General features: G+C 41.8%; 1 protein-coding gene across 11 annotated transcripts in view; it reads right to left on the bottom strand.

The window, feature by feature from the left end:
* Slc24a2 (solute carrier family 24 member 2) overlaps positions 1-15,222 on the bottom strand; it is a 243,885-nt gene that overhangs the window by 155,950 nt on the left and 72,713 nt on the right. For 7 of the 11 annotated variants that reach the window (XR_015737574.1, XM_087904872.1, XM_087904871.1 and 4 more), the window contains exon 3: positions 4,134-4,202. The exons of the other annotated variants lie outside the window; for them this stretch is intronic. Coding sequence is in view for 6 of the 7 variants with exons in the window: in XM_087904872.1 (XP_087760998.1) it covers positions 4,134-4,202 (69 nt within the window). In the remaining variant the exon portion in view is untranslated. The remainder of the gene's footprint in view (positions 1-4,133; positions 4,203-15,222) is intronic. 11 annotated transcript variants of the gene reach the window in all.

The following is a 15,222-nucleotide window of genomic DNA, read 5'->3' as shown; positions in this document are numbered from 1 at the left end:
AGCTAACTTGTTCACACCACTGGTGGGCATACACCCCTTCAAAATGGTCAACTATAGATGACTAGCCTTTCAACAGACCTTTAAATAAAGCCCCATCATACAAGTCAGAGTAAAAAGAGAGAGAGAGAGAGAGAGAGAGACAGAGAGAGAGAGAAATAAACACCAATCTAACAATGAAACAACTGAATTAAAAATTAAAAAATAAGAGGTACTAGAAATAATGGAAAAAACATTCAAAGGAAAATTATGAAAGGTACAGTCAACCCAAGACACCCTGCAAGCAAGAACAGGAACAAAGACGTGCCCCAGACAATCTCCTTTAAGGGACTTATCTCAGAGAAGCTCTCCTCTGTCACTGCATACATGCACAGATTACTCTAAGCAGCATTACTGAGTAGTCACAAATACCTAAAAATCAATGTAATGGTCTACTAAATAGAGAAGGAATAGACTAATGGTAGTCTAGCCACATAATAGATACCACCAGCCACTTAAAGTGAATGGTATAGAAGTTTTTAAATGCAGATAAGCTTCACAAATATGATAATGGGAATGTATTGAAATGTCACACTGTACCCTATCAATATGGACAATTATGTGCCAATTAAAAACTGCACTCAGGAAAATATCATCTATTTAAAGAGTGAGTAAGCTTTATATTATTGAAGGAGTCATTCCTTATCTCCATACCAGATCCTGCTGGCGCTATCAGACTCAGAAGGAAAGCTCCTTTGGGAGGCAAAAAAGGCAATGTGACTTCAACTTGTCAGATTTTATTTCTTTTCATGCAATTTGTGCTTCCTAGTTAGTGCTTGCTATATATTTTTAATATTTTAGCATGCCTTCAATTACATTAAATAACATCTTCAGAAAGATAAAAGAGAATATTGTACCCAATAAATGCTGTGACCTGGTTAAAGAAGCAGGAATATAGTTTAAAAAATGTAATAGTTATAAAAAATCCACCATGTGTAGTACTTATTAAACACCTTAAAATATAACATATTGGGCAGGAGAGAATGCGCAGCAGTTTAGAACTTTGGCTACTCTTCCAGAGGACCTGGATTTGATTCCCAGTACCCAACCATCTGTAATTCCACATCCAGAGCATCTGATGCCCTGTTCTGGCCTCCATGGGCACAGCATAGATATACTGGCAAGCAAAACACCCATACACCAAAAGTAAAAATAAAGAAAAGGTAATATGTGTATGTGTGTAAAATGCAAAATTAAAAAATATAATTCATATGTGTTCCTTTGAAATGTCTAATGGGGGGAAGGTGGAGGGAGTGGAAGGAAGGGAAGGAGTGGGAACTGGGATTGGTATATAAAATGAGGAAAGAATTTCTTTAAAAAATTAATTAATTAATTAAAAAGAAAAGAATAGATATAGGACAGAGACTACAGAGGGAGTCACAGGAAGGTTCCAGGAAAGTGTCTACTCCATTCTGACTTAGCAATCATAATGCAGGCAGAGCGGCTCTGCTCTGGAGCCTTAGGCCAAACACCACAATTCTATTTTTAAAACTATTTTTATTTCATGCACTTGCCTATTTATTTTGTGTGTATGCGCACAGGCCTGTGCAAGCTATGCTACATGTGGAGGTCAGAGGACAACTTGTAGGAGCTCACTCTTTCCTTCCACTGAGGGGATCTTAGGGATTTAGCTCAGATTGTCAGCCTTGGGTGCAAGTGTCTGTACCCACTGAACCATCTCGCTGGTCCCGAGATGCCATGCATTTGATGAACCCCATCCCCATTTGGTACTGTCAGTCTTTCCATCGATTCACACCGATGGCCCAATAGCATTGTTGACATTTCTTTCCTCTCATATGACTTCTAACCTACTGTGTTGTAGCCAGTGCTCTTGTCTCTCCAGAAGACTGCTAGGACAAGTCTGACTCACTCATGCTGGGATTCACTGGGTACACAGACAGTGCTGGAAACACACAGGAGAGTATGTCACGAAGATGTAGGCTAGTGAACCAAATGGAAAGCGAAAAACTACCGTGAATTTTCGACTGGTTTGTGTAACTTGCCTAAGAGAAAAATAGTTATTCTGGAAGTTATATTTCATTTGTTTTTTTAAAAGATTTATTTGTTCATTTTATATACAATATTCTGTCTGCGTGTATGCCTGAAGGCCAGAAGATGGCACCACATCTCATTACAGATGGTTGTGAACCACCGTGTTGTTGCTGGGAACTGAACTCGGGACCTTTGGAAGAGCAGGCAGTGCTCTTAACCACTGAGCCATCTCTCCAGCCCCTATATTTCGTTTGGATATGGATTTTTTTTGTTTGTTTTAGTTGAATAGAACATATCTCTTTATCACAAACAGGTAAATGACTCACTAATGACTCCGTTTTCATTCTCGTATCGTTTATAATCCAGAACAAGTGAAAAAGAAAAAAAAAGCAGGCAAATTCTGAATTTCTGAATTATAGTAACAAAATAAATCACCTGCAAGATTTTGATAAAAGATGAGCATTGCTGGGGAAAATTGTCTAATTTAATCAAATCCAAGGCTGAGTCTAACCTCAGTGGCGCCATTTTCTTTTCTACAACTAAGCATAGGAAACAGTTTGGCCCCGCGCTTTGGAAAGCTACACAGCTGCACGCCAGGAGGTGTGCTACGTCCGCTCATGTTCTTACACTAAGAGCTGAGGTGAATTAGCCACTGCTCTAGAAGATAAACATTAGTTTTGAGGCATTTAGCAGCTATGGAATTTTCTACAAATGAGGGAAATCAAAACTAAGACGCTTTTCCGTGCTTTGGATGAACTAAGCCTGGAGACCAGCGCCTGCAGCCATGTTTTAGGAACTGCACCAACTCCTGTAATCATCGAAGAAATCCCTTTTTCTCTGGCACTACAGAACTCAATCGGGACTTGAGAAAATAATAAAATTTGTACTTAGGACTGAAGTGATAACAGCAAAGTTGAGAGCTGGGTAAGTAAACCTTTAAATCTTGTTATATCAGTTTACCTAAAATTATCATTTTATTCATTTGGTTGTGAATGCTGTACTATTATACCAAGTAGGGAAATCTTTAAAAACACATGTTACTAGTTGAAATACGCACACTTTCTCGTTATTTCAGTCAAAAGGGTCCCAAATTGACACAGCCGTGAGTTCCTGTTCTCCAGAGGTTCCAAGTCCTCATTCAAAGAAATTAGCTCTGGGAATAGAAATAATTTCACATTTTTTTTTTTTAAATAGGGTTGCAAATTTCATCAGGAAAAAGTTGATTCCTAGCATGTGTACCTCTACGGCATGCATCCTCTCAGAGTGAAGCGTTATACTTCTGAAACCTATAAATAAATATTAAGAACATGACCAGTAATAAAACAAAACAAAATTGACCAAAAATGTTGTTTTTTTAATTAAAATGCCTATTGCATTTTCCACTCCAGTTACCGAAATGCATCCTGTTTAAATAACTGAAGCTTTTTCTCCTAAGTGCTTACAAGGGCAAAAACGCTAACATAGATGTTTACAAAAATTAAATGGAAACTGAGATCTCTGGATGAGTTCTGTGAAGGCTGTTTCGGTTATGCTTGGATGTATCCCGTCATCACTGGTGATGCCTTTAGCCCCCACCTCCTCCCTGCTGGTGATGTCTCCAACTCCTACTCCCCTTTCAGTTCCTGGATGGCTAGGGCCAGTGAGACTGCAGAGCAGAAGAGGAAACGTGCTGTACCTATAGCACAAAAGCCTGAGAGGAGAGCATAGATGATAGATCCACGAGACCTGGGCGTCTGCAGGAAGGAAAACAATTGCTGCCCAGGTGATGGGCACACACAAGGTGGGTGTGCATGGAGCTTGTCCCATTTCACGGGCATCAAGGTTCTCTTCACATCTCAGGGAAGATCCTGAGGTCAGAGAGGAGGCCGGACTTGTTGAAGTCACAGAGAAGTTTAGAAGACCTGATGAGGACCATGCCAATTACCATACTCTCGTCAAGAACTATGTTGGGTACTTGCCAGGTATCTGACTTAGAGCCAGAAAGGGCACAAGAATGGAGACTCAGACCTGGTTTGTGCCCGGAGGTATTTGTGCATCTGGCATTGGTGGTGGCTGGGCTGGTGAGCACTGGGGATTAATGTAGTGCTTGATATCTTAGTACCTACCAACTGTGATGTCTCGGAGGCCTGCGGCATTACACCAATGAGACTGGCACTGTGTGGAGACCATAACACCTGGTAAAGTACATAAGGAGAAACAAATTCAGCTAAGTTGTGAGTCTGGAAAACGTGCATCTGAAAGAGAATGTGGATTCACCTATCAAACTTACAAAGCTTTTGAAGCAACAACATTCAAAACGAGACACTGGCCCGTTAGATGCTGTTGGCGATCTAAGCTTCATGTTTAGATGTAAACTACAGTATCCCATAACAGTGACTTTAATGAGAATAAACTGTGGTCACAGCGAGCAAACACGACCATGAACTAAGGCTTTGTTCACAAAGTATCATGGTACACGAGGCAGTCTGCTAAAACACACCTGCAAGAGAACCCTCACTCCAGCTAATATTATAAAACCACCATATACGTAGCATGATGCCTACTTTTCTAAAAACGCAATGTGCGCATGAGCGTGTGTGACACGCACCAGAAGGTAAATGTAGTAAGTGACTGTCTGTGGTTATCTGTAGATAAACTCTGTCTACTTGATCTTCACTGTTTCAGTTTCTAGCATTACCAATCTCCGTGTGTGTGAGCACGTGTGCATGCGTGTGTGTGTGTGTGTGTGTGTGTGTGTGTGTGTGTGGTCAGAGGACAACTTCTGGTGTCAATCTTCATGTGCTTTTCAGTTTTTTGGCTGTTTGTTTGAGATAGGGTCTGCCCTTAGCTTGGAACTTTGCCAAGTAGGCCAGCTACTAGCTGGCAAGCTTCCAGGGATCTGCTATTTCTAGCTCACTGTCCTGGTATTACAGACCTGAGCCACAGTTCTGGTTTTTTACATGGGCTCTGTGATCTGAACGCGGATCCTCTGACTTGCTGACTGAGTCACCTCTCCATCTCAGCCTCTACATTTTCTACACAGAGACTCCTTCAATCTTATAATTATGCTAATGAACTCTTTCTGACCAGGATGATGCTCTGGAATGAATTGCTGTCTATCCAATGTCTGTCCACTGGATTCAGGCCACTAAGTGACTCAGCCCTTCTGTTTTGAACACAATGGACAAGAAAGGTCATGAGACCTGAGCCCAGAGCCAGGACTTGCTGTTTATTGGCTGAGCCCATGTAACTCCGTCTTCCAAATGTGGTCACTGATAGCTCCTCACAGATGAAATGAAAATAGCCGAAGAAAAACGATCAAACACTAGATCGCTCACTTCTTCGTTTTATGCAGTCAGACAAGCTACATTACCTGGGAAGCTCCACTTATAACCATTGGGGTGACAGTAACTCTTTTTGTCGGGGCTCATGTTCTGTGTTTCTGCTTAACTGACACCCATGCAGTGTCAGGAAACACCAGTGTCCTTCCTTTCCCAGGCTCTGTCTCTCACGGCCCCACCTTACTCCAAAACAAGGAGAAAAAAGTGTTGCAGTTTCAGCACCACCTGTGGTAATCTTGAAGCATATTTATTCCGATTTTTAAGAAGGCACAGACTCACTTTTTAATCTCTCTACCCTTTTATGGTCTAGACAAACAGCAAGTAGAGTGGTCACAGTTTGAGAAAATCAATGTTAAGGGCACAGCCAACTTTCAAGGGGTCATTTGAGTCTGAAGCCTTGACCACAAAGGTTCTGACACTAGAAACAATGACCATTAGGGTGGGCTGAGGATGAAGGGTCTGTGTGCTTGCTGTGGTGTGTGGATCCTTCAACTGTAAGCCTTCCCAAAAGGCCAGGCTTCTCCGAGCATATTTGTGCCACAGTCAGGTTTGGGATCTTTAGTGCCGATTGACAGCCACATGTCTTCAATGTTTCTTTAATTAACCTTCTCCTTTTTTCACACTGATTTTCTCACTTGCCCACGGTGCTGCTGCTGCTGTTCTCAGAATGCAGACCGAAGAGATCGACAGTTCAGGCTTCTCGAGTTTTGTACACTAAACTCGGAACTTCGCACACAAACAGCCAGCCAAGCATGCTAACTTCCCCCTTTGCACAACCAAACATAGAAACTTAGGGAGTAAGACTGAACTGTCAGGGAGCCTGGGCCCAACCTTCCTCAGCTGACTCTGAGGCTTCCTTCTGTAAGGGTCTCTCTCACAGGGGCACGGGAGAGTTCTGAGAAAGGGAGGGAGCAGCCTATTGAAGGATCTCCCTGCAGTGATAAGGTAAGCTTGACAGCTGCTGGTGAACTGACTGGGATGTGTGGTCTACAAGACATCTATTGGGAAGACAGATTTGAGAAGAAGAGGCCGATGAAGGGCACATTACAGCAGCACACTCAGCTGGCGCCTGGTCCACTTCCCGAGTTCCCCGGTGTGTTCTGACTTGTATTTTGCCAGTGAAGTGGTAAGGACTTAACTCTGCACACCCAGAGGCCCTTGGCAAATGACTGACATGAGTCAATACCCAAATGCTTGCTTTTGAAGCAAAGAGCTCTGGCAATATTTCCTACTGTTGCACTAAAAATAGGACCAAAACTCCTCAGTGGTGAAAGAAACATAACTGTATTATCCAAGAGCTTTGGAGATCATACATTTGAAGTATGAATAATTTATTCCTCTGTCTTCCTGGTGGCATCTGGATGCTGTTTGCATCCCTTGGATTTGATTTTTTTTGTTTGTTTTTGAGACAAGATATCCTGTAGCCCAGGGTGGCCTTGAACTCTCTCTATAGTCAAAGCTGCTATGGAACTATGGATCTACCTGTCTCCACCGTTCAAATTTGGGGGTATACATCACCATCCCTGCTTTTTGGCTCTTTCTTGGGCCCTGCCTTCATCTTCAAAAGTAGCAGGGTAAGATCTTCAACGTTCTCTGCAACTCTGCCCTGATGTCTCTTTCTTAAAAGGTCCTTCAGATTTCTTTGGGTCTACTTGGATAATTCAAGACAATCTTTCCTTCCCAAGAGTCTTAATCACATATATGAAGTTCATCATATAAGGCAACATATTCCTGCGTTGTGGGATTAGAACATGGACAGGGACCATCACCTTTATCTGGGGAATGTATGCCATTTCCTAGAATTTTTCTCCCAGGGAATAAGGTCTCATCACCTGCAGTGGTAATGGCTCTACAGTGCACCTCAGTGGCCTGCTTCCTCACCCTTCCTGGTTTCTCCACTTTCCTGTCAGTGTTTTCTAGATCTCTTGAGTAAGCCACTGATACTGGAAGCTTTGTCTCGGGGTCTGCTTCTGGGAGTCCTGAGGAAGAGCATCATGGGGAGAAAGTCCATGGTAGCTAGAGAGATGACTCAAGAAAGGTGGCCTGGCCCATGATGGTAGAAGAAAGCAGTGGGAAGCCAGATAGCAATTTGACTTGGACAAGATAATACCAAGTTCCACATTAGTGGTTGAAACATTAGGTCAGCAGAGTAGAAATGGTAGTTAGATGTGTAGAGTGCCTCCTTTAAGGCAGAATGCTGAGACATGCTGGGAAACACTGGCTAATGATATAAACAAAAGATCCAGAAGGCACTGTCATCATTCAAAGAACGAGAAAAATTTCCACCTCCAGGGCGGGCTGTAAGTCCCGGAGTATCCTGACATCTCTACAACACTAGCTCCCATTTTCCTTCCCGAAATCTCCATCATCTCATAGTGTGCACCTTCTAGCTTGTAGATGGCTCTCATGCAAATGTACTGGATGGGAGTACACATTGACTCCCATCACCACCGTCTGAAGCAAACACTACTATTCTCAATTTGTAGTTGAGCTAGAAACCAGAGGAGTTTATATAACTTGCCCAAGATCCCACAGACAATGGGAGAAGCAGGGTTTAGAACTGAGCTGCTTCAGCTCTGAGGCTGACATTTCTACTCTCACATTCTCTTGCTCTGGTTCTGATCACAAGAAGAAAGGATGGGAAACCTCCAAGTCTCCCAAAGATGAGCTGTCCACACTGTGGTCCACTTGACCAGATGCCTGCTCTTCATCCTTTGCAGTGAAGTCTCATCCTTTCTACACTCTTCAGACAAACAACACCAGACACCATTCCAATTCCACTTAATTCAATTCATTCTCCTCAATTAATGTAATTTATGTAATTTGATCCCACTTTTGTACAACCCAAATCTGGAACCCCTGAGTCAAGTCATCTAATAGCCTCAGATAAGCAAGGAAAGAAAAATGTTCCAGAAACCCATGCTGGACATAAATCAATGGCAAATTATCTAGTTAATAGAGTAAACATATTTTATTTCTTATTCTACCTATAAATACCCATATGGCAGTAGACTAATTTTATAATCTCCTTTTACATCATTTCTTTTTTCCTTTTATTTATTATTTGATAGTTTCTTACACATATAATGTATTTTGATCCTCTTCGTCTCTCTTACCTTTTCTTATCCCACCCTTACTTCCATTAAACTCATTCTTCTTCCCAACATTTTACTTTATTTCTTCATAAAACTCCTCCTTCTTTAAGAGATTTTGTAAGGTTAAAATAAAAACTCTATATGAATTTGCTTTGAATTCTAATATTATGGCAGTAATCATGGTGACTCATATCCTAGTAAGCTTGTTTTCCTAATGAATAAAGATTTGAATCAAACTTTTCCTAGTAAAGGTTTGGTGTTCTTTAAAACTTAGCTGTTCTAGATAATTAGAAAAACTAACTTACTGCCAAATAATCCATTCATTTTCTTCCCATTGGAACCAGTGTGCATTGAGCTATCTACCCTGGTTACTCATCTTTTTGATCTATTTTCCATACAGGTACATTTTAGTTAGACTCTATTATGTCTCAGGCTTGCTAGGCAGGAAACATCAGAACTGATCAGCGTGTAGTTTATATCATCATAACTAAGACAACAACTGATACCCACAAGTTGCTTTACCTATAGGTAAAACGTCAGTCATTTTTAGTATGATGGGGTTCCTATACTTTTATAATGTAAATGCTTGATATTTTAAAAAGACTTTCGCTGTAAGATGAATACTTTTGCCTAAATAAGCTTATTTAAAATGTAAACTTTGGGACTGGGAAGATGGCCCCATGGTTTACAGCATTCACTGTAGCTCTACCAGAACCAGAGTTTTGACGCCACCCATCCACCCATATCAAGAGGCTTGCAAACCTTTGTAACTCCAGACCCAAAGGATTTTTATGACTCTTCTGGTATCCACTGGCACCTGTGCAGGTATGTGTGTGTGCATGTGCGCGTACCCACAAACACACACACACAAACACACATACAAAATAAAATAAACCTTTAAAAAGTAAACTTTATATCACTACTATAACTTCTTGCCATCTGTAGGAAGCAAATAAATTCACTGATTTAGTAATTCCACAAAATATACATATATTTAACCTCATATTGTGTGAGTGTGTATCTAGGAGGAATTAGGGAAAGAAGTGGGGAATAAATATAATTAGAATACATTGCATGAAACTGTCAATGATTAAAATACTATATGAAAAGCATGATATTGTGAAACATACACATTTCAATGATCTATTTTGATATAGATATTAATTTTTAGAATGTAAACAAATGAAGAAAGTCTAGAGCATCTCTTTATCGACTGGTGTCTATGGAGAGGGAGGAGACTCGCATGTATTAGTCAGAATCTGGAGACAAGCTATAGTATGAGATGTTCTGGCAAAGCGTTTAGGTGAAGGGACGTGTTAAAATAAACTGTAATCACAACTTGCATGAAAACTAATTGACAGGTAACATAAGCCTTGAAGATATTGTTCCTACTTTATAGATGATCGGACCAGGGCTGCTGGTGCTTACATGAGTTGCTCTGTGATTGTAAGGGCCGTGAACCTTATAATGGGGACTCAAACTACAAGCTCGTTCCCTGCACCCAGTCCCTTGCCGGGAGGGAGGGACGTGCCAGGGGCAGGGGGCCTGAGTCAAACACTAAAGATCCCCATCAATCTCTTATAATCAGGTCAAGAGGTGAGAAGCACCGGGTGACGGTCCAAATGCATCAAGAGAAAGTAGGTAAGTGTGCTTTGAGATAATTGACTCAGAGAATAGTGGTGAGGGCTGCAGCCTGAGTCGTTAGGAAGGACTTGGTGGGTATGGAAGTGAGATTAGAACTTCATGAAGAAGGTAGATGGACAGAATTAGATAACCTGGAGAAAAGACAGAGGGAAAAGTATTCCAAATAACACCATGATGACATTTAACAAAACATTTAAAGACATTCTGGCCTTGGGTCAAGGCAGACTGGGGAAGATGCAAAATCATTAGAAAGTGCAAAGGCCACTTTGACAGTCTTATGGCCTTCTCAGTGGAATCAGATACTCCTCTAGCCTCTTTAAAAATGAATTATTTCCTTTAAACATGTATAGCATTCAGCTTACAGTGTTTGTGCTTGAGGAGAATGCTGAGGGTGTGTGTTCTTATTTGCAAGGAAGTCTTTCGTCTTTACCGGGAAGCCATATATCACTTGGATGTTTGGCAATTTAACTGTGTTGACACTGACATTCTGTGCAGTGTTCATAAAACATGTCGGCCTCCACTGTTGAAATATGGTCCTTGGGCCACCCCTTGCTTTTACCTGGAGCATGTTAAAATGCAGTTTCCAGGGAGGATGACTGAAGGGCCATGCGGCGCTCCCTTTCGCAGTAAGTTCTCTAGTGGCTCACAGCATCGAATCCTGAGCGAGGGGACTGAGGCACAGAAAGACATCAGCAATGGTAAGAAAGAGGCTGCACTTACATAGAGATTCGGATCACATAGAGACAAAACCCAAGACAGAGAGACAAGAACGTATGCCCAAATAATGGTGGAATATAAAAGAAATGATTTACACTTTTTTTCTTTTTTACTAATTTGTATTTTCTATTACTAACTTGCCTTAAAAAATAAAAGTGCGTCTAAAGAAACAGCTTGGTGGTTAAGAACACTTGCAGTGGATTCCGGGTTCAGTTTCTAGCGCCCATACAGCAGCTAACAAGAATCAGAAAATCCAAGTTATCTTCCGGCCTTCAGTTACTGCAAGTCGTGTGTGTGTGTGTGTGTGTGTGTGTGTACAAAATAAGAATAAATAAACCTTTTAAAAATAAAGGTAATAAAGCTACTATATTTTAAATTTTTTTCTGGTTTCAGAACTTCATTGAAATATTTATGGAAAAAAAATAAACATGAGCCAGCAAGCCATTTGGAAACAAGAAACCAAGGAACTGTTGAACAAGACCAAGACAAGACCTAAGTGAGAAGTAAGTCAGTGTGACTTTCAATACCTTAAAGTCCTTATGAGAAGACAGAGATAGAGAGATAGAGACAGAGAGAGAGAGAAAGAGAGAGAGAGAGAGAGAAGGGAGAGAGAGAGAAAGAGAGAGAGAGAGAGAGAGAGAGAGAGGAGAGAGAGAGGGTGTGAGAGAGAGGGTGAGAGAGAGAGGGTGAGACAGTCAGACAGACACACAGAGACAGAGAGATCTGCGCATGTGTATCTACTAGTCCTTCTTTTTCTTTCAGCAAGGCCACGAAGACACAGGCATAGACATTTTTGAGACTGCTGGCTGAGAAAGTCTTTTATGATGGAGCAGATCCGTTTCTGAACCATTCTTTTCAGCGGCTTTATTTTAAGCTCTGGCTGGGGCCATCTCAGCAGTATCACTCAGGTTGAAAGAGTCCCCAGCTGCTTTCAGGACAACTCCTAACCCGTATGCTCACTTGGAAAATTTACCTCACGTGCTCATTTCTTGCAGTTCCCCCTCACTTTGGTGACGCCCCGTCTTAGCCTACACTAACAGGAGAGTGACCCGACATTTCCTAGCTGTTGGGGTGTTTAGGCAATGGAGGCAAAGAGCTTACACTCCTTCAAATGTGGGCAGTGATGCGTATTTTAAAAGAGTATTAAGTGGAATAATTTACCTGGAGCATAAAGGAGATTTAAAAGTGGACTGATCCATTCATTACTTTCCTCCAACAAATTTGTTACCAAGTACTCAGGCAGAGGACATACATGATGTCAACCATATTCCCTCCTGTGTGTTATTTTGAAGTACCCTGGAGGGTACAGGTGCTACCATGATGATAAGGCCAGGCCTCATGAAGGCGACTATGGTGATATATTTTCGTGAACCTATCTCTTGAATCCCAAAATACTGAACTTCTGCTGGATTTTGCAGCCAAGTTAATAAAATGCTTTGAGGTCACTTAATGTGCGTAACCTGCTGCCCTCCTGCATACTCAGCCTATTTAACTTTAGTCGGCCTATAAGAGAACAACATGACCAGCTTTACTAGGGCTTGGATTTCCCACTCAACCAGCTTTTATAACCCAAGCTAAATGCACAGCCTTAATCATATAGTTTTCAAGGCCTGGCTCAGAATAATGCGTGTTGTAATCATTTGCTGAAAACAGCCAGCCCACTGAAAGCAACCTTGAGACAGCAAATATTCACCATAAATGTTGGACGCAACATGTGGATATAGGCTGGTAGCACCTGCTTGCAGTTTTGAGTGCTGGGTCAGCTGGGAACACTCAGTTTTCCTTGCAAAACTCTGTCAAAAGTTTCTACAAAGAGTTCCCTCATTCTGAAGGGGAGGGCACAGAGAACCACTCCTAACCAAGAAGCTATTTGCAATTGATAACGGCTGGGAGAGGAAAAGTCAGTTTTCTCCCAAGGAGTGAGTTACACAGTAAAGAGCAGGCTTCATACCCAAGATAGCCAGCACAAAATGCCTCCATGGTTTTTTATTTGTTTTGGTTTTGGGTTTTTTTTTCTTGGTTTGGTAGGGTTTTTTGTTGTTGTTGTTGTTTCTGGTTTTTGTTTGTTTGTTAATTTGAGAGAGATAGAAAGAACATGAAGTTGGGTGGTCAGGTGGGTGGGGAGGATGCCATGGTTTCTGTGCTGTTCAACAACTGTAGAGCAAAGCCCTTTGTTACGGTCAGACAGGAGACAGGGGGAGAAGTAGAGAATTCTAAGTTGGGCTCTCTGTTGTTCAAACTAATCCCAGGGGGAAGCTGCTTTATTTTCATCCCTTAATGAGCTATCGGCAAATAATAGGAGGAAAAAAATTGGCGCTGTGGAAGCAGGGGTGGCAGTGGGGTCTTCCTAGAGAAAGTGACATTTCACTAGATGTGATGAGCCTATAGGCTTTGGTCAGGTACAGTTGGAAGCTTCCAAACCGTGGGAAAGGCACATTTGAGGTCCTTTGGGAGAAAGGACCTTTGGGAAAGGCACGTTAGGAGAAAGAGGTCCTATGTTCCAATAAAACTTTAGCTAATTGAAATGGGTAGGAGATGAACTTGAGGTAGAGGCTCTAGGCAGTGGAGAGAAGGAAACAACAATGTAGGTGTCAACAGAGCTTGGCCATATGTGAACTTTGTGAGCCATGTGGGGAAGGTTAACTTTATCCAAAGGGCAGTGGGAAAGGCCAAGGTCAAACATGATCAATCTGAGGCCTTAGAAAGGTTGCTCTGGCTATGGCACAGTTGGAGTTGAGATTGGGGGCTGTGGACTACAGGGAGGCCATTGGCTATGAGGTTGTCGCAAGAACGCAGGGGAGAGCTGATTCCACCCTGAAGGAGGTCAGAGGAGATGGACTGCTGCAGATGGATTGAGAACAGCGTTTGACTGGAAGAGTGTGTGATGGAATAGGTACCAAGAAAGGCCTTCATCCATTCCTAGTTAAAAATAACTAGGAATTTTAGGATTTGAAAATAAATCCTAAAAACAAAAGCTCTTTAGGATCGTCCTTTCCACTCTCTTCTCTGGTCATCTCTTAACCACTTCAGGCCAAGGGAAGATTAACTTAGTGGCATTAAAAAACCCCCATCTCTTCTTAGAATTTCCCAAAGTGAGACCTGGGGATTTTTTTCCACTGAAGACCAAAAGTAGGTTTTTAAGACCAAGATGCTATATTTGGCCTTTTGTAGCTGCAACCAAATAGAAGAGAAACTACTTAGTGAAAAAATATATCTATCAAATGTGCAGATATTTTATTTTCATTTCTTAATACAATATAGCAAATATATAATTTACATTGTGTTGGGTATTATAAGTATGGCAGAGATGACTTTACATATATGGGGGAACTGTGCATGTTATATGCAAACAACCATGTTATGTGAGAGACCTGCACACTTCAAGACTTATGTTTTCTTGAGACTGCTGGCATCAAACCTATCTTAGATACCAAGGGACAACTACATTTTTTTTTGTTTTGTCTTATGTCTTCAGGAACACACAGGGTTTTCAAGAGGCTATGTAATCTGTGGTCATTATTCTTGATGGCTGATGCTCTGTATTAAACTCCAAATGTCCTGAGTTTTAATTTGGAGCAAATGCAGAAAGAGAAAATCCTATAAACGAAAGCTCTTTGGGATCTTCAGTGACATTTAAGTTGTTCTAGGGATGAAAGTCATCATCAAAAAGCATCTAAAGGCCAGGCATTACCAAGAGTGGAACCTGAGAGCAGGCAAGTCGTACTGCCTAAGAAGCTGATTTCTGACTTAGCTTTGCTGTCTCTTCAAATCAGAGCCACTGTCTGCACAGCCCAAGGATGATGCCTGAAACCAGAAATGTGAAATATGTATCTGCAGTTCTGAGGATTCGTTGTTCATTAAACAAAGTTAGAAAACAGGGAAAGTGAGTAATACCCGGAGATCAGAACGAGATTTGTTGCGTAGGCAGGAAAGCAGGAGGCTGTGATGTGGGCAGGTGGAAAAATAACACAGTGATGAAATGTAACGCAGAGGACACCCAGCATCAGAAGCTCTGAACCCGAGTGCCCATCAGAGGGACTTCAGCGTTCCCTGTGGACCACTTCCCCCTTACTGTTACGTTTTGAACACTCTGGTTAAGAACTGAGGGCGATGTGTTAGCTAAGCGAGCACAGCCCAGCTGTCACCCATACTCCATCTACAGAGGCCAGGAGAAAGTACAGCAAGCTGTTTGGTGCTCTGAACAATCCTGGCATGTCCACCCTTCCCAGAAGCCACACCAAGGGAGTCTTAGTGTGAAAAGCCGGAGGGGAGGTCAGACAAAAAGCAAGTGGATGCACGGGAAATGACCCAGGAGACTGAGGGCATGGGCAGGATCAAGGCTTAAGACTGGGGCTCCGCAGACTGGTAGGAATGAGTTTTGGACTTTATTTGACTCTGATAACTTAAATCCAAAGAGT

This window comes from Myodes glareolus, chromosome 3 (assembly GCF_982192425.1).
Source record: "Myodes glareolus chromosome 3, mMyoGla1.1, whole genome shotgun sequence".
Classification (NCBI taxonomy): domain Eukaryota; kingdom Metazoa; phylum Chordata; class Mammalia; order Rodentia; family Cricetidae; genus Myodes; species Myodes glareolus.
This window is presented reverse-complemented; position numbering and strand designations above follow the sequence as displayed.